The sequence below is a fragment of the Pristiophorus japonicus genome, chromosome 18, assembly GCF_044704955.1.
Source record: "Pristiophorus japonicus isolate sPriJap1 chromosome 18, sPriJap1.hap1, whole genome shotgun sequence".
NCBI classification, from domain to species: domain Eukaryota; kingdom Metazoa; phylum Chordata; class Chondrichthyes; family Pristiophoridae; genus Pristiophorus; species Pristiophorus japonicus.
In genome coordinates this window covers 78,980,965-79,000,681 of record NC_091994.1, presented here as the reverse complement: position 1 = coordinate 79,000,681, position 19,717 = coordinate 78,980,965, and the positions used below count along the sequence as shown (strand labels likewise).

General features: G+C 40.1%; 1 protein-coding gene across 2 annotated transcripts; it reads right to left on the bottom strand.

Moving 5' to 3' along the window:
- Window positions 1-711: 711 nt before the first annotated feature.
- ubiad1 (UbiA prenyltransferase domain containing 1) lies at window positions 712-19,681 on the bottom strand. 2 transcript variants are annotated; one of them, XR_011587623.1, is made up of 4 exons: window positions 19,069-19,681; window positions 10,289-11,076; window positions 4,523-8,027; window positions 712-1,542 (listed from the first exon to the last, which is right to left on the bottom strand). XR_011587623.1 is itself a non-coding variant. In XM_070860158.1 (2 exons), exons 1-2 carry the CDS (start codon window positions 19,580-19,582, stop codon window positions 10,592-10,594), a joined length of 999 nt encoding a protein of 332 aa, XP_070716259.1. In that variant the 5' UTR covers window positions 19,583-19,681; the 3' UTR covers window positions 8,281-10,591. The 2 variants fall into 2 exon arrangements, 1 of the variants encoding a protein (XP_070716259.1); XM_070860158.1 differs by lacking the exons at window positions 712-1,542; window positions 4,523-8,027 and having other exon boundaries at window positions 8,281-11,076.
- Between the last annotated feature and the right edge of the window lie 36 nt (window positions 19,682-19,717).

Sequence of the window (19,717 nt, the reverse complement as noted above, 5' to 3'; positions counted from 1 at the left end):
TTTTTTTTCTCTATAGCACCTCGCCTAAACCAATTGTTCTTCATATTTGAGACTTAAACTGTGAATTTGTTAGGCTGTTGCTCAATGGGCTTATTCTAGACAAACCAAATCCTGCACTCACAAAATCACAGTAGATATGATGAGAAACACCATTAGGCCCATCTGGTTCACCATCCACTAAGAACCTACATTGCCCATAGCACAGCATCCAACCATTTCTAAAATAATTTCAGGGTTTTTACCTCCACCACGTTACTTGGAAGGCAATTTCACATGTTGGTTATTATTTGAAGAACTTTCTGACATTAATCCTAAAATTGCCTTTAGCTTTAAATCTCTGCCCCCTTCGCCTAGTCACAGTATAATTTAATGTCTCAGATTTACCTATTCTATAGCATTTATTATCTTCCATACCTTTTTAAAGCCCACTCTTAGTCAGCCCTGTGAGACTTATAATGTTCTCCAAATAAGCCTCCTCTGTTAATGATCAGACTTGTGGCTCTGCTTTGCACCACAGCCTGAATGTCTTCCTTGGATCCGGACATAATACTCAAGGTGTGGTTTGATCGGAGTAGCTGGTTTAAGTGTTTCTTCTGACTTATATCCTAAGAGAACATACTTACCATGTGTTTTGTATTTGAGGGTACAGTCCCTCAGGAGAGGATAGGATTGGACTTGGATGTGATTCATTCACAGTCAAATAGCTCACCAACATTTATTATTCAGGCTCACACTTGAAGGATGAGGTACTACAGGGATATAAGAGATTAATGTACATTGCAATAGGTGAATCCTATGATTGATTGACAAGTTTCAATGTAAAGAGTATTGCAGGAAATTTTCTGTCACCTAATTTCTTAAATCAAGTGCAAGTACAATCTAAGGAGAGATAATTTAAAGATACCAAGCAAAAATAAATTAGAGGTTTCGCTCTGGTTATTGGAGAGGGAGAACAAAATGGTTTACTACCATTTTGCAATTCAGTAGCACATTTCAACAATGCGGGGAACTGAAAATGGCCTGTCACAAAGGTTTCCCCTCAAAAATGTGGATGGGGGAGAAGATAGAAAATATAAACACATGTGGTTGTACCAGTAAATTTAGCTCAAATTAAAATATTTACAACCAAGAAAGCACTTTGTGTATATTTCAGTTTTTGTCACAATTCAATATTTACTTTAATTTTTGGTTTGTTAAATACTGTCGCGGTGTACAGATGTTGCTATCTGCTCCAGTCAGTATTTCATTCATCTTAAAACTGTTTGCTTGTTAACAAATATCTTTGAATCTGGCTAAATATTTATGATCCTGGAAATCTGATGAAGCCTGTAACTATTGCAATGATTCTGTCATGGTACAATCTCTCTTTCATTTATGTCAATGTAGTTATCATGTAGGGAGGAAGTTTAAAGTAGATGTTGGGCCAAGATTCAGTCAGGCTGGTTCTGAACTCTGTTCTTGGAGATAAGTATCCCTAATGGTCTTCCACTGGGTTGTCAGGCAGATTACTCATCGGTGACGTAATCAATCTTCCACAAAAGCCTAATGGAAAGCAGAGTTGATAGGAGTTAATATACAGCATTAGATATTCGTCACATGAGCATCGATGTGAACAGGCTACTGCTGGCATGAGGAAGCTTTGTGCTTACACAAAGCTTTTGTAAATTGAATGAAAAATTAAAATGGATACTCCCAAAATTCTAGAAGCCATCAGTAATCTGAACTTGATTACAATTTGATTTCCCCATTTATCTTGGTAACAAAAATACAGCAAGAGACAAAGGACAGACATTAAGAACCAATAAGGATTTCTGTGGTGCAATGCTTCTTCGACTGTTTACACTCGTCAGTCTTAACCAATCATTCAAAAGTCAAGTCATGAGGTTGTAGGACAAGCATTTGTACCATGCGAACTCCAGATCTTGACTGAAGTGACAAGTGGCATATGTAGAGATGGAATATTAATTGTTGCTTTTGTGCATCCACTGTTGGCTGGTTATAGATGGGCATAGGCAGATCTCTGCGAGCAAGGCAACTGCCCTCCTTTGTGCTTGGGACCCGGAAGGCACAGGATGGGCCCAGGGGGGGGGGGGGATGTTGAATAATTTGTTTCCCACCCATATAGTGTTGTAACTGACAGCAGCTCTGATTAGAGGAAATTGAAACCCCAAATCCCCACCCCAATAGATTATTTTCACTGTTGCAGAAGACCGTGCCTTCTGTTGCCTCGGCCCTACGCTCTGGAATTCTCTGCCAAAATCTCTTTGCCTCTCTCCTTTAAAACCTACCTCTTTGACCAAGCTTTTGGTCACCTACCCTAATTTCTCCTTATGTGTCTTGGTGTAAAATTTTTTTGTCTTATAATACTCCTGTGAAGGCCCTTGGGACATTTTACTACGTTAAAGGCACTATATAAATCAAGTTGTTGTTGCATCAAAAGGAAATAATCCCCCCCCCTAGTAGCAAACAGAATCATTACCAGAGAGGCTGCCATCTTTTGTGATCATGGTCAGGCTAAGAAGCTCAGTCCACCCATTCAGTCTATTCAATATAGTTTCTTGCTTATTGGCCTGTACAAACCTTCCCTAAAAATAGGCAATCTTCTGTTTTCTCTCTTGGACTCCAACAGCCCTTAACATAAGCATTTAGATGAAGTAGTAAAGCATTTATTTAAAAAAAGTTAGGCTCGTGTGTTTCAGACTACGCTTGTAGGGAAACTTTAGCTCCCTGTGGGTTTTCACTTGTTCAGATAGCTAGGTAAATTCTTATGTCCAGGAACTGGTCTCGATCGAGCAGAGAGTGACAGCTACCAGCTTTATCTCATGAGCCTTCTTGTCTTTGGGAGGCAGCAGAATAACATCACACTAGACTTTAACTTAGGGCTTAACTGCCAAATATTTATTAAACAGTAAACAAACAAGTGGACAGTAACAGTAACACAATATATATGTTTACAATAGTAATAGTTTGCAACCGCTGTGCTAAGCAATGATATATAATTTTCTTGCATTGGGATGTTTTGGGAGTTTAAAAAAAAAGTCTACAGAAGTTACCTTGCCTGACTATACCTCTTCAAAGCAACTCACTGCTCTGAACAAAATGGGTTGATAAACCATCGAAGAAGTGACCGGGACCAAGCAGATTTATCAAATGTCTGCCAAACTCACATGAAAACAGCAAACACCCACGCAAAAAACACACAGCATTTCATCACCTCCTCAAAGCCTGAGAAATAATGTTCGTCAAGGGTGTGGGGCGTATGAGTTCCTGGCACAATACATTGCCCCACTGGCTCATCTGTCAATCTTGTGTTGGAGGTGGAATGGAACAGACCAGGCACTGATTCCTCAGGTTGATGGCAGGGATGTGACTATTCTGGAACTATTTCCACTGGATCAGAAAAAGGCAAGGAAATTTAAGAGAGGTGTTTAAAATTATGAAGAGCTTTAACAGAGTAAATAAGGAAAAACTATTTCCTTTGGTGGGTCTCAATTTAAACTTTCATTAAAGAATGAGGGAAGTTAAGACAAATGCCTTTGCATAGTGCTGGAACATAGAATGCTCTACCACAGGGAGTGGTTGAGGCCCAGACTATTGATTCTTTTAAGGAAAAATTGGATGAATATTCAAAGTAGAGGCAGAGACAAGGTTATGGGGAGATCAGATCAGTGAGATTAATTTAAGATTGCTCTAGCCATGAGCCTGAAGACACAATGGACATAGGATATTATGTTATAACCCTTTATGATTGCTGTTTTTAAATATAATTTTATAACGTACAACCATTTCTTGCAAAGCCATTCCCCTTAAAGCCACAGGGATGTGCTGACTAATAGGTAATTGCACACTGCTTGCGTGCTACAGATAGCTGATTCAGTCTGTGCTGCTGTTCACTGATTGCTGTGGACCATGGAATGTCACATACAGGTTAGAATGGAAGAATTGCTCTTTGTAGCTCAGGTTCCAGGACAGCAGGTGGCTCACTTCAAACGGAAAGCTGGCAACGTTTAGGATCAAAATTTATGTATTTTTACTTTAATGATTCAGAGCATGTTCAAATAGTTAGGTAGCCCTCAAGAGCCACGTCTGTATTTTGTTTCCGACATTAGGTTTTACGTCCATCTCTTTTTAATGAGATGGTGTGCACAAAGTTTAGAAACAATGCACTCATTTTATGATTCGGAGTGGCACCTTGCTAGAATTATTGTGCTTTAGAATTGTAGACTCATTCTTTCACCCTGCTCCCTTCTGAAAAGTCCTGTCAGTGCTGTGTTTAAGGTGAAATTTGATAACGCTGAGGTGGAACATCTACTTTGCACCAAGGGCTGGATCAAGTGCAGCCTGGGCAACTTGCAATACATCGCTTAGACTACCCAACCGCAAAAAAACCCAAATCAGGTGCATATGAAGTAACGCAGATACATTTCATCTTACTGGACTCTGAGCAAGGTTGCAGATCTAAAGTCAAATGAATGCGCAGAATGAACAGGAGAGAGAATATTTAAAACTATTTCACACTTACAAGTGCAACAGCATGAGTGCACTTCATCCTATTTTCCCGAGCTGGAATAGAGCAAAGGTCCATCAGGTGAAAGAGTAATGTTCTGACACAACTGCCACTGAGTTACTGATGGGTTTAAACTTTGTGTGTGATGGCTATGGAGCAGAAAAACACAATCCTTTGAACTAGAAGGCAGTAAATCTAAGAGGTGCCAATTTATTAGAATCACCAAAGGTTTATTACAATTGAAATAATTGACAATTATGCTGATATATTACTGTATTTGAAGCTTTTTCTCTCAGCAACAAAGCTGGCATTGATAAACAGAACTATAAACAAAGGTCAGTATATTGTTTTATCATATAAAGTTAGGTCTGCCAAGTCCACTTGACAGGCCCTGCCCAATTATAAATCATACATTGCAAAAAACGGTACAAAGACAATAGATTCCTACCAAAACGATATTGGCTGATAAATTCATCCAATCACACTAGTGTGGTCTGGTAAATGTAGAAATATTTCTACATTAGTAACACTCAGCCAGTCAATGTTTGTAGCTAAATAAACACTGCAAGTATGATAAAAATTGGATTTCAGAGAATATTTTATATATTCTTTTGAAATAAGACTGTCAGTTCTACACTTTATCCAATTAATTTCAGTTGTGGAAGTTTAAAAAATAAAGTTTCAGAGGTGTAGAGTCTTTATTGCAAGACAAGTAAAACTCCATCACAATGTCACTCATTTGTCATATGTGCAGGTTTGCACTGAAATTTCTTAATGGAAGGTGAAATTTGTATCATACAGACAGCAGTATTTAGTGCATTGCAGATTTATACCACACACACATCAGTATCACCTTGAGATAACATTTTTATCTTGTATAAGTTATGTAAAAATAAATTCTTCCCCAAATGTTTATAATCTACACATTTGCTGGGTCTCTGGTTTGAACTTAAGAAAAAATAATCACTATTCAGTTAAAGAAGTTATTCTCTTCCCTCAATATAAACTCCTGCAGTAAATGTTGCATTATACTCCCTTGTTATTTTTTTTGTAGATTTCACTACATAGACTAAAAAAACTATTGTTATTACTAATTTAATCAGGTCCTGAAAATCCATGTCACAATTAGCACCTTCAGCGAGAGCGATCCTTGCATTGGTTTAAATGTACCAGTAAATTCAGTAACTGGTACTGGACTGCAACTTGTCTGATCAGCACTAAATTTTTGAACTGATAGTCCTGCAGACACCATTTCCAAATTAATAACCCCTACCCAAAATAAATATTTTACTTGAAGCTGCACCACATAACATTAAAAAACTCATGTCTATTGCTACGAAACTGCTGGTCCCTCAGAACTTTTTGAATGAAAGGAAATATTAAATGTAATGAAATATGGACAAATGGCACAGCTACCATTGCATATTCAGCTGATGCAATAAAGGTAATCAAAATCAGCATTTGGCTACCAGTGCTCCACTGGACTGAGAATTGACCACATATGATGGACATATGCACCTGACAGCAGCAAAGCCAAATATGAAACATTTTACAGTAAGTTCATCCATCTATTACCTTAATGCAGAGAAGATGGCAACACCCCATAAAACTTATACCTTATCCCAGCAAGAGGTTAATGCACCTAGATAAAGAATGTTAAAAGCTCCCCTCTGATAACACTCAAGTCATTACCTAGTGTGGCACTGAGCAATAGAGAACAGTAAGACCTCATCTGTGAGGTTAATTAATCTAAGCCATGGGGTGTGACAACTGGTCTCAGTGCCTCCCTGTGATTGTGGGAGGGGGCAGATAAAGGAAACCACTTCAAATTGCTATCCAACGATCCCTGCTAGAAAGTGCACATGGATGTCAGAGGAGGACAAGATCAGGCTCAGTTGCATAGCTCTTCAGTCAAAAGCCTCTTTCGGTCTCGTGTAGAGTAACAGAGGACTTCTAGCATTCATGGAATTGTACCCTGGCATCCATGATAGGCTTAAGAGAAATAGGGAGTGGGGGTGAATGGTGGAAAAGAGGGAAAAAAAAAACACACGCTGCAAAAACAATAACAGGAATACATTCAAGAGTCCGGAAGGTAATCCAGAAGGGCAACCTAAACAATCCTGGTGTAGATAGTTTTAAAGATAAAAATGAATCAGAAACTATTCTTCTTTTTCTGGTTAAACTTGATGTTACCTATTCCCAATAAATAATCTAGCTTTCTCTAGGTACATCATAATTAATCAAACACTAAGTTTTAATAGTGAAAAGTAGCCTTAAGAGTTAAGGAGAAAGTGGGATGTCTCCAAGTTGGGTTGTATTATCTTGCATCAAGAACTTAGCTTGAAAAAATAGAGAACCAAATGTGGATTAAACTCACGATATAGAATATCTTGTGCAATCTGTTTCATCCATGAGCAACACTGGACATGAACAGATTACTCAAATGGTGTGAAGCTGGCCAGGTTCGCTCAAGAAATTAAGCTTCGACTCTGTAATGTCATGTCAATGCAATCACTTGTCACTAGGATTTCACTGTAATTGGGAAAAGTGATTTTATGCCCACTTGATTAAAAACTCAGCAGTACTTTCATAGATTTTGTGCTTCCAAGTATGGGATCTTGAGAGATCCTTTTGAGCTTGGATGAAGTACTAGTTTACATGTTCATGACTAGTTGGGAGCAAACGGAGATGATGACCAAACAGTGTTACACATTAAAAGCCAATTGGGTTAATTAGACATTTTGCTAGAGAATATTGTTAATAAAATGTTACTTATGCTTAGGGCAACACTGCATGTGGTACAAAACAGAGGACAGGTACAATCTCAAAAGCTCTTGAATAGACACTGCTACTAGAAAGGCTAGTTTTTTTTTGTGGTCGGGAGGTGGGGTTCCAAGAAGGATCAATTCCACAAAAGGTTCAAATGTACTTGGATCAAGGCAGCTTTCAGTCCTCAAAGCCTCCTTGAAAAAATGCAACATCCCCACCAACTCTTGGGAATCCCTGGCCCATGACCGCTCAAAGTGGAGAAGTATTCGGGAAGGTGTCAAACACTTTGAGTCTTTTTGTTGGGAGCACGCAGTAGTCAAGTACAAACAGTAGAAGGAACGTACGACAAACCAAGCACCCCACCCACCTGTCCCTCCAACCACCACCTGCCCCAACTGTGACAGAGTCTGTAGATCCCGCACTGGGCTGATCAGCCACCTTAGAATCATGTTAGTGTGGAAGCAAGTCATCCTCGACTCAGAGGGACTGCCTAAGAAGAACCCCATATTCCATAAATAAATACAAGTTAGAAATTAAATTCCAACCTTCTTTTGTAGGTGACTTTCAGTTCAGCAACATCTGAATATTTATTTGGATCAAACTGATGATTAATCCTCCAGTGTGGATCTGCAAATCTATATTACTTTCACTTGATGTTGGAATTGCTGGAATAAAAGATTGCCCTGGCAGCGTCATTTGAAAACCAACCGAAATGTGATGTTATGTAAACAGCTGCTCTCGCAGAAAACATCTGTAAAATGTGGTAGAGATTCATATGTTATTAAATAGGAGTACAACAAGGAAAGGGATAGAAAAGGAAAAAAAAAGTCAATATGTTCCTTGATTTGAAAGGATCTATGGACAAGAATACACTGATGGTGGTTATTATTCATTTATCTGTAATAGATTGAGCCTACTGTTGATAGTAGTTAACTGTAGTTCATTGCACAAGTCAGCAATATCATTAGTTGGATCAAAAAAAGCACATTCCTCTCGTAACAGGAAAGGACTTAAGAATTGAATTTATTATGTATCAAACAGCATAAAACAATTTAAAAAAATCTGTAAACAAAATGTAGGGAAACTGGAGTTTTAAAATTGGGTCTTCAATAGGGAACCCTGTTCATGGGTACAAAGGTGCTAATGCCTTTTTATTCCTGCGCTCCAGTCACAGCACTTTTAAGTAGCAAAATGATCTTAACATGCATGTTCATCTACATCAATAAATTGAACACAATACATCAAGACAGAACAAAAAAAAGGAGAGAGAAAACATCGTGGGGACAGGTCCAACAGTTAATTATTTAAAATGACACATATTAAAGTCTAATTACTTACTAATCATCAACTTTCTAACATAATGGGAAATAGATACCTCAAATTTTAAATTATTTCTTCATAAACAGACATTCTGACATTGAAGAGAGCATGCACTGGAGGGCAAGGGAGTACTCCCTTTACTCGATAATAGCATTTTCATTCTCTCCATAAAATTTTGCCATTTTGAACACATCATTATCCAGGGCTGGAAAGAATGCCTATTTGTAAAAGTTCTTATAAAGCCACTCAGTAATACTCCCACAATGCAAGGTAAAGCCCTGAAGTTGCAGGTCTCCAAACAGAGGGAAAGAAGATTAAAATAAATGATGACCATAGCATAAAAATGGAACAAAATTCTTTAATGAGATCCTCAAAATCCCAGAGTTCCGAGTAGTGCAAACAGAATTTGATATTCAGTTGCCCTAAACCAGTAGCCCCAATTATGTTGATATCTACAAAATATGAGGCTTTTTAACAGGAGGGCTGAAGGGGAAAGAATACTTACATTGCTGGTACTTTTCTCCTCACATTTAAATATTCATAATTTAGTACTTTTATTGTAAAAGACAATATGCTTCATCCACTATTTAAATAAAATATCCCCCCCCCCCCACCGCTCATGCCCCCAAGTACAGTTGTGCAAAAGCAGCATCTTATGGGATCTCATTTGCCCACTGCACTGCTGTCCAACGGTTCACTATTTAAACTGAACCGCTAACTCCGGGGTGCGCAAAGGATGAACGAACATTCATTTATTTCTTTTTGAAAAATCTAGTACACAGTCATTTGAAGTCTTTTACAAAGTAAAATTGGAATATATTAAATACTCCATCCCTCCAAAATAAAAGTATTCATTTCCAAGTCTGCAAGGCAGGCTAGTTACTTTGCTAATGTACTCTTTATCAATTTATGCATTAAAATTAAATCAAGCATTTAAAATGTAGCAGAACTTTAAAATGGTCTTCAATCCTCATTAATGAGACACTGTAGCTTATAATAGAATAGAAAAATAATGGTACTGAAATGCAATTACAATCAAGAAGTTCAGACAACCTCAAGAGCAAAAAATATTTAACACTTCTGAAGTCATCCCAAATTGGAGTTAGATTACATCTTTGAAATTACTGTCTAGGACCAATTTTCTGAGTACATATAATTTGTTCATGTGCTACAAATTCACATTTTTGTATTCCCAGATGCTAATTGTGTAATCGATGTCACACGATGTACAAGAGGATCAAATGATTATGGCATCAACTTTGCAGATTAAATAAGAAATAATGTAGCCTGTTATGAGAAATGATATCACAAGTACATGTTACAAGTTATGAATGTCCTCCATTGCTAACCTTTTAATAGTTTAAAAGGAAGCTACAAGATGTAAAATTGGATATGTGATTCAAATTTCTATTGTCCATGATTAAATAAAATTTTTTTTTTTTTTTAAATATAGTAGAAAAGGAAACCATAGAAAAGATTAGGCACAATGCCTTATAAAACCCAGTTTACTCTGGAGTTCAAATGCACTTGTGACAAAAGTTACCACCAGCTGGCACCACTATTTAAATATGGGTCACGGGACTGTATATTTTTGCAAGTTATATAAAACTGAACATGAAGATTGTTTTCCTGGTGCCAACACCATTGTTCAAATGTATTTGTTTAAAAAGCACACTGATTTTTAATGCGTACCTTTGCTAGGCAGTGGGAATAGGAGTAGTTAAAACAATCAAGTTGTTCAGACAACCTTTTTCGAAACACCTGCGAACTCATCCTTTTTTTTGGCGTGGAAGCAAGTCATCCTCGTTTCGAGGGACTGCCTATGATGATGATGATGAGTTAAAACAAATACCAAAAGTTTGCTAACTTAAATAGGACTAATGGCTTAATTGGAACACCTCATTGATTTAACTTAAACAGTCTTCAAAATAAAATGGCAATTACAGCAACTTCAATTTGGATTATTTTAATTTAGAAAAGGAGTCTGTGCTGTTATTAGTTTGGCAAGCTTCCAAATGGTGCCAACAAAATGGCAAAAACATAGAACAATCCCAGCAAAAGGTTCAGCTTTGCAGTCATCTGGGGAATTTTTGCATAATTCTGGCTTCGAAACTGTCGCTCGAGTGAAAACGCTAAAGGCACAGTTAAAATCGGCAATGCGAGGCTGATTGTATAACGAGTTGCTAATATACAAAATATCACGTAGGGTATAAATATTAGCATGTTATACACAATATAAGATAATGTTGGTCCAATGATAATGGCAAAGGTAACTATCCCAGCCTGCTTATCAGACTCCATATCTCTGGTGTTGTTACTGTGCAAGATGGCTTCCGTATTGAGTGCTAAAGGAATTGCATAAAATAGTGGTGAGATGGCCAAGTAACCAACTTGAACAGCATAGGCAAACATCACAGCCAATGGTCCAAAGGTGATCAGAATGATTATATCACCCAGAGCAAAGTATTTAAATCCAATACCTGTAGGACCAAAAAAAAAGAGACAAAAGTTAGATTACATTTCATACATATACATGCGCACAAACTTAAAACTTTTAGCACACAGCCCCAGATCGTATTTAAAAACAAACTGGATGGCCTCAGAGACCACTTGGCTGTCTGCCTCTCATTCAGTATGTTGGGAGTTTGAGCAATTGAGTTCAAATGTTTTCTATGCTCACTGACAAGATAGTAAGTACCCCCACTAAATGGCTAAGTGAGTGGGCAAAAATTTGGCAGATGGAGTATAATATTGGAACGTGTGAGGTTATGCACTTTGGCAGAAAAAATAATCGAAGAGCAAGTTATTATTTAAATGGAGAACAATTGCAAAGTGCTGCAGTACAGCAGTACCTGGGGGTACTTGTGCATGAAACACAAAAGGTTAGTATGCAGGTACAGCAAATGATCAGGAAGGCAAATGGAATCTTGGCCATTACTGCAAAGGGGATGGAGTATAAAAGCAGGGAAGTCTTGCCATAGTTATACAGGATATTGGTGAAGCCACACCTGGAATACTGCGTACAGTTTTGGTTTCCATATTTAAGGATATACTTCCTATGGAGGCAGTTCAGAGAAGGTTCACTAGGTTGATTCCGGAGATGAGGGGGTTGACTGAAAAGGAAAGGTTGAGTTGGTTGGGCCTCTACTCATTGGAATTCAGAAGAATGAGAGGTGATCTTATTGAAACGTATAAGATTATGAGGGGGCTTGACAAGGTGGATGCAGAGAGAATGTTTCCACTGATAGGGGAGACTAGAACTAGGGGGCATAATCTTAGAATAAGGGGCCGCCCATTTAAAACTGAGATGAGGATGAATTTCTTCTCTGAGGGTTGTAAATCTGTGGAATTCACTGCCTCAGAGAGCTGTGGAAGCTGGATCATTGAATAAATTTATGACAGAGATAGACAGTTTCTTAACCGATAAGGGAATAAGGGGTTATGGGGAGCAGGCAGGGAAGTGGACCCGAGTCCATGATTGGATCAGCCATGATCGTATTAAATGGCGGAGCAGGCTCGAGGGGCCATATGGCCTACCCCTGCTCCTATTTCTTATGTTCTTAGTTAAATAAAGATAGAGACAGATAGATGATTTATCCATTAAAACTCCTAAAATATTGTAAAAACTTGCAAAGTATTCAATTCTGGGCAAAACCTGGATTATATAGATATTCTACATTAACTGCTCAATGCTGCCTCTCTTCGAATGTTAAATGATGCACCAGCAGTTAAACTAAAAGCAACCAACAAAATAAGCCTCTCTTTCTCCAGCCATACCTACTGCTTACTGATGCACGCAACACAAGTGTGCATAAAATAACACTTCCACATTCAACGCTGTTGGAACATTAATGGCATCAGAGTAGGGATCCCCACTCTTAGCTTGCCAAAAAGATCAACTCAGCTTCTAAAAGGGAGAAAATTTGTAGCAGAAGTGTTATTTGTGCAGACTCTTTCCTACTTGTATCAGATATGAACAGGCCAAGGGATTACAATGTTAAAAAGATGAATTGAATGAGTCTACGAGTGTAAATAATGAAACTCTGATTTTTAAACAATGTTGGGATTTAACTAGAGGTACACATAATTTGCTTTACTCCAAATATTCATGTAGAAATTGCTGGGAGTTGCATTAAACTTTGCATTCAAATAAAAGTTGGTTGAATCTATCACCAAGCTCATGGTCTATAGGGCTGTAGTAATACCTGCTCTTCTGTATGGGTCAGAGGCATGGACGATGTATAGAAGACACCAAGTCACTGGAGATATATCACCAACGCTGTCTCTGCAAGATCCTGCAAATCTCCTGGGAGGACAGGCGCACTAACATCAGTGCCCTCGTCCAGGCTAACATCCCCAGCATTGAAGCACTGACCACACTCAATCAGCTTCGCTGGGCAGGCCACATAGTTCGCATGCCAGACACGAGACTCCCTAAGCAAATGCTATATGTGAAATTCCTTCATGGCAAACGAGCCAAAGGTGGGCAGCAGAAACGTTACAAGGACATCCTCAAAGCCTCTCTGATAAAATGAGACATCCCCACTGACACCTGGGAGTCCTTGGCCGAAGATCGCCTTAGGTGGAGAAAGTGCATCCGGGAGGGCGTTGAGCTCTTCGAATCTCAATGCCGAGAGCGTGAAGAGGTCAAGTGCAGGCAGCGGAAGGAGCGTGCGGTAAACCAGTCCCACATACCCCTTCCCTCGACAAATATCTGTCCCACGTGTGACAGAGTCTGTGGCTCTCATGTTGGATTGTTCAGCCACCAGAGAACTCACTTCAGGAGTGGAAGCAAGTCTTCCTCGATTCCGAGGGACTGCCTATGATGATGATGATGGTTTGTATTTGGCAGGCAACTCCGTCTAATATAAAGCAGTTGACTGCTCTTAATAAAAGAAACTAATTTGACCTATTTCTGTATTGGGGTGGGAGTGGGAAGGAGGGTAGCTTTCCTTTGAACGAATGACTGACCAAGGATGTCAGCAGCCCTGCCCCTTTTAAGACTACATCTGCCATAGCCAGACAACAACTACCGGTAAGTAACTCTCAGCTCCCAATGACAGCATATAGTAATGTCAATGGCACCTCTTCCCAGTATACCCCAGATGCAGTAGCTGTTGCTACTGTTGTCTCCAACATGCCCAGGGTTCTAATGCTGCTCTCTCTCACACCCAAGAAAGAGGTAAAAAAAAACAAGCAAAAAAGTACAAGAGCAGAAGAAAGGAGACAGTATATGCATGTGAAAGAGAAAGAGAGAGCATGTATAGAAATAGAGATGAATAGAATTGGAGGAGATATATGCTGATGGGAAGGGAGATGGAAAAGGAAATTGAGGAAAGAGAAGACAACTGTGTAAAATACAACTTTGATGGCCGGGGGCGAGGCAATCAAGCAAGGTGGATAACAAACAGCAATTTTGCCCCTCTATTGAATTTTTATCCCCAATAATTTAAGGTGTATTTTCAGTACAACTTAAGCATTGTTGCAAAGCATAACTCACTTCAGACACACACGAACGCTATGGTGTAAATGCACTTGATTAGAAGCAGCACAAAAGGACCTTGCCTACTTTAAAGCAAAGGTTGGAAATATATGGCCGAGAGAATGAGAAGAAATTATACAAGAGTGTTGCAAACATGCAGGACAGAGTGCACTTAATGTTGCCGGTTGTTGGACAGAATATCTTAATTGAAAGTTAGCTTCAAAAGGAAACATTTAGAAATGACATATATGGGGCAACTAAACATTGGTTTAGTAATGGCAATAGCCAAAATATATGCTCTGATGCTTGCCAATTCAACAAAAAAATTCTATTCAAGCATTTATCCAATTCCTTTTTGAAAGTTACTATTGAATCTGTTCCCAGCACCCTTTTAGACAGTGCCAGATTGCAACAACTCACTTGTGAAAAATGTTTCCTCATGTCATCTCTGGATCATTTGCCAATCACACTAAATCTGGGTACTCTGGTTACTGACACTTCTGTCAGTGGAAACAGTGTTTCCTTATTTATTCTATCAAAACCATTCATGATTTTGAACACGTCCACCAAATCTACTCTTAACCTCTCTGCTCGAAGGAGAGCAACCCAGCTTCTCCAGTCTCTCCACACAACTGAAGTCCCTCATCCCAGATACCATTCTAATAAATCTTTTCTGCTCCCTCTCCAGACCATGACATCCTTCCTAAAGAGTGATGCCCAGAATTGAACACAATACTCCAACTAACGCCTAAGCAGTGTTTTATAAAAGTTTAGCATAACTTCCATGTTTTTGTACTCTATTCCTCTATCAATAAAGCCAAGGATCTTTTATGAGAAAGCTTTTAAAAAAAAACGAGCCTTCTCAACTTGTCCTGCCACTTTCAAAGATGTGTGTGCAGACACCCCTTGGTCTCTCTGTTCCGACACCCACTTTAAAATTATACCACTTAGCTCATACTGCGCCCCCTCATTCTTCCTACCAAAATATATCACTTCTATGGGTTAAATTTAATCCACCACGTGTCTGACCATTTCACCAGTCTGTCTATGTCCTCCTGAAGTCTGTTACTATTCGCCTCATCGTTGATTACATATCCAAGTCTCGTATCATCTGCAAACATTGAAATTATCCCCGTTATATCCAAAGTCCAGGTTATTAATATATATGAAAAAGGAGCAGTGGTCCTCATAGCTCCCGTTCTTTGCTATTTACACTGTTACTATCCTAATCTGTATTAGGACAATTGAAGTCCCCCATTATCACTATTCTGTAATTTTTACAACTTTCTGTAATTTGTCTGTAAATTTGTTCCCCTATCTCCTTTCCATTATCTGATGGCCTATAGTTCTCAACCGGGTGGGACCACGAGAAGGTTACAAGTGGTCCGTCAAAATTAAGTCTTAGATGATAGCAGGCAGAGCAGTGTTGCTCACTGCCGTTAATCTGGGGATTCCCCGTGACGGGTCAGTTTGCTTTGTGATGAGCGGCATGGGCCGATCTGTGAGTGACAGTAAGAAACAGGATCGTTCCCCGGGTTACAGGGGTCGTCCTCTGATATGGAGTGAACTTCACTCTATTTAGGACACGGCTCTGACATAATGCAATTGATGGACTGGGATACAAGTAAACCATAAAATATGTATTTTTATTATACAGAAAAAATACTGGTGTTCAGTTCTAATATTTTATATCAAACAGGGAGTGATTTTAAAATGTAACAGTAATGGTTTATAACTCAGCAAAGAGTGGGATTGAGCTCTGCAGGGTAGAGATTGGAGCAGTCTGTCGTTTAATGTTTACTCATCAGCCCTCTTTTACCATGTACAATCCTGTTCCAGGCTCCACAATCATTTACTTTCAGTTTCACAGGAGACCTTTTAGTTTCTTAATTCAGGACTGGTAAGGACACAAAGAACAGATTACTATCAGCATTAGATCACGGGGAATGAACTGAACTGGGTTGTAATACAGCGGATGGTCTGGGTCATAAACCCCAGGGAATGGACTGAACCGGGTCGTCCAGGATATGATGCCAGTTCATTGGATATATTCAAGAGGGAGTTAGATATGGTCCTTACGGCTAAGGGGATAGAAACATAGAAAATAGGTGCAGGAGTAGGCCATTCGGCCCTTCTAGCCTGCACCGCCATTCAATGAGTTCATGGCTGAACAGGGGTCAAGGGGTATGGAGAGAAAGCAGGAAAGGGGTACTGAGGGAATGATCAGCTATGATCTTATTGAATGGCGGTGCAGGCTTAAAGGGCTGAATGGCCTACTCCTGCACCTGTTTTCTATGTTTCTATATCAAACCAAAGGAAAGGACTGGATATGAACCCAGGGGAATGTACTGAACCAGGACATAATACAGGGGATTGTCCAGGATACAAGTAAGACAAAAATAATAAATGTTTAATTGTATAACTAATTTTTATACAAAAAAAAGAATACTTGTGTGGTGTCACAGGGGGTCCGTAGAATTTTATAACATGGGAGGGGGTTCTCAGAAGCATAAAGATATACACCCAGTAGTGCAATAGCTTCTCTATTGTTCCTTAATTCTAATCAAACAGGCTCTATCTTGGACCTCTTAACTATATCATACCTCCCCAGTACTACACATAGAAACATAGAAAATAGGTGCAGGAGTAGGCCATTCAGGCCTGCACCACCATTCAATAAGATCATGGCTGATCATTCACCTCAGTACCCCTTTCCTGCTTTCTCTCCATACCCCTTGATCCACAAGGGCCATATCCAACTCCCTCTTGAATATATCTAACGAACTAGCATCAACAACTCTCTGCGGAAGAGAATTCTACAGGTTAACAAATCTCTGAGTGAAGAAGTTTCTCATCTCGGTCCTAAATGGTTTACCCCTTATCCTTAGACTGTCACCCCTGGTTCTGGACTCCCCCAATATTCTTCCTGCATCTAAGCTGTCCAGTCCAGGGAGAATTTTATATGTTTCTATGAGATCTCCTCTCATTCTTCTAAACTCCAATGTATAAAGGCCCAGTCTATCCAGTCTCGCCATCCTGGGAATCAGTCTGGTGAACCTTCGCTGCACTTCCTCAATAGCAAGAACGTCCTTCCTCAGATTAGGAGACCAAAACTAAATAATAGTTTATTTGATCAATACTGCCACTCCCTTCTTTTTCCCCCTACCCTAAACACCTTGCAGCCAGGTATATTAAGTTCCCAATCCTCCCCTTCTTTGAGCCAGGTCTCTATTATTGCCCCTATATCAGTTTCATGTGGCAACTTGTGTTTCAAAGTGTTACTTTACAAAGATTAACTAGTTGTTTCAGGATCTTTAATTTAACTTTTAATTAAAAAGCACCAAATACAGAACGAAAAGAACATGACACTTTTCAGTCAAAACCAATTGCAATAATTTTCCACCTTGTAACTGTAAAAATATTTCAGACATTCTGCATCTCACTTCCTTCCGTGGCAGAAGGCAAAGACAAACTGAAGTGAAACTAGGAAAGTTACAAATATAACATTTAAAGTTCCATTTGAAAACTCTCCCACTCTCAGATACTGACTTGCATGCTGTGCATTTTACTTTTTTGCTTCCAATTTTTCAAAATCTCAAATAAATAAATAGACTCTGGAGCTTTGAGCTTGCTTCTTAGGTCCCCAGGTCATCAATAACACCCAGTCATCCTGCCCTCATCATATTATTTCTCCTAAGAGCTGTCAAAAGAACGAAAGACTTGCATTGATATAGCGGCCCAGAAATCCCGGTTTCTCCTTCCCACGGGCGTTCAACTGGATTGCAGAAAAAAGCGCACTTACTTGAATCTACTGTGCCCACGCGTGTTCCTGGACCTGAGGCCTCCTTTGACTGCGCGTTGGAGCGCGTGCACATCAGGGCATGCGCAGGGCTGGAGCTACAGTCACATGGCTCTGGACAGCCAATCCAAGTAAAGTATGTTCTCATTCATAATAATGGGAATTTTGTAAGTTGGAGTTCCCATTATTATGAATGAGAAACCTCCCGAAACAGACAAAACAATTAATAAATTGAAAAAATACACTACATTTAACATTAATTTAAATTAGTTATTTATATATTAAAAAAATATTTCCCCGATTTTTAAAAGTTTTTCAAATTATGCTTTAAAATAAATTTAACAATGGGCAAGATTTTTAAAAATAAAACGTTTACATTTTTTTATTTGTTATGTAAAAGTAGGCTATGCGCCTGCTATCAGGCACAAGAGTTTTCAGGACATTTGCTGGGCAAGATATGGGTAAATACCGCAATCTTGTCCATGCAATTGTCCTCGCTCCCGAGGATCTGCCGGAAAAAGGCCTGAAAACTCTTGCACCTGTAAACGTAGGCTATACACCTGCTTTATCAGGCGCAAGAGTTTTAAAACACAATTAAAACAGAAAAAATAAAATTTTAAAAACACAAGCTCCAGCTTGACGAATTGGAAAGGCCGGTTTTCAGCACATGCATTGTCCGCTGAATACCGGCTTTTGACATGCCTTCCTGGGTCCGTACACACTCAGTACTGACCCGGGAGGCTGGAATTTCTAGGCCAATGTCTTTCATGACCACTGGACATCCCAAGGCACTTCACAGCCAATGAAGTACCTTTTTTTTTGCAGCGTAGTCACTGTTGTAATGTAGCAAACACGGCAGCCAATTCCCACAAACAGCAATGCGATGAAGATAATTTTTTAAGCGATAAATATTGGCTAGGATACCGGAGATAACTCTTTTTCAAAATAGTGCCATGGGATCTTTTACGTCTACTTGAGGGCAGATAGGATTTCGGTGTACGTCTCATTCGAAAGACGGCACCTCGGACAGTGCAGCACTCCCTCAACACTATACTATCTAGAATTTTGTGCTCAAGTCCCTGAAATGGGACAACATCAGAAGTTTTAGTCAGCAGCAATATGAATCAGTGGAGCTGAAGTATATCAGAATAGAAAGAGGAGACAATTATTCTTGTTCTTTTCTTCACTCACCTCCAGTGTACAGAAAGGAGCTGGACAAGCCCCCGAAGAAGATGAGAGCCAGGTGCTCGAGTTTGAGCCTGCACAAGAAGTAAAGGGAAGAGGCGCAGAGGCAGCCCAGGGTGTAGAGGAAGGCGCCGAATCGCACCACGTCCTGCGGCTCCAGGATCCGGTCCACCAGGGTCCGGTCGTCGCTCTTCTTGTGGTCGATGCCCCGGCTGAAGTCGTAGTAGGTGTTGACTAGGTTGCCGGCCGCGTGCACGGCCAGCACGGCCACGGCGGCCAGCAGCGCGATGCCCAGGTCCAACTTGCCCAGGTGCTTGTAGGCCAACGCCGTGCCCAGGGCCACGGGGGTGAGCGAGGCGCTGAAGCTCCAGGGCCGCAGCGCCAGCACGTACGCCGCGCACTTGTGCCTCAGGGTCCTGCCGAGAGGCGACGGCGGCACCGCCTCCTTATCCGCAGCGGGGCCCGGGCTTCTCGCCTCAGCGTCCACGCCGATCCGGTCCACTCCCCCATTCTCAATCATCCTCGGCCCGCGTCAACAACCGCTGATCGGCTGCCGCGGCTTCGCCCGCTAACGCACGCCACCATCGCCCGAAGGTCACGGCCCCGCGCACCGCTCAGTCACCACAAACGCATGCGCAGTAAAAAAAAACTAACA

What these genes read in the sequence shown, in the direction of transcription:
- ubiad1 (XM_070860158.1), bottom strand. Translation starts at nt 19,582, where the DNA reads ATGATTGAGAATGGGGGAGTGGACCGGATCGGCGTGGACGCTGAGGCG. An exon ending in CTCCTTTCTGTACACTGGAG is followed by an intron (nt 11,077 to 19,068) that starts GTGAGTGAAGAA and finishes TTGGTCCTACAG; the next exon opens with GTATTGGATTTAAATACTTT.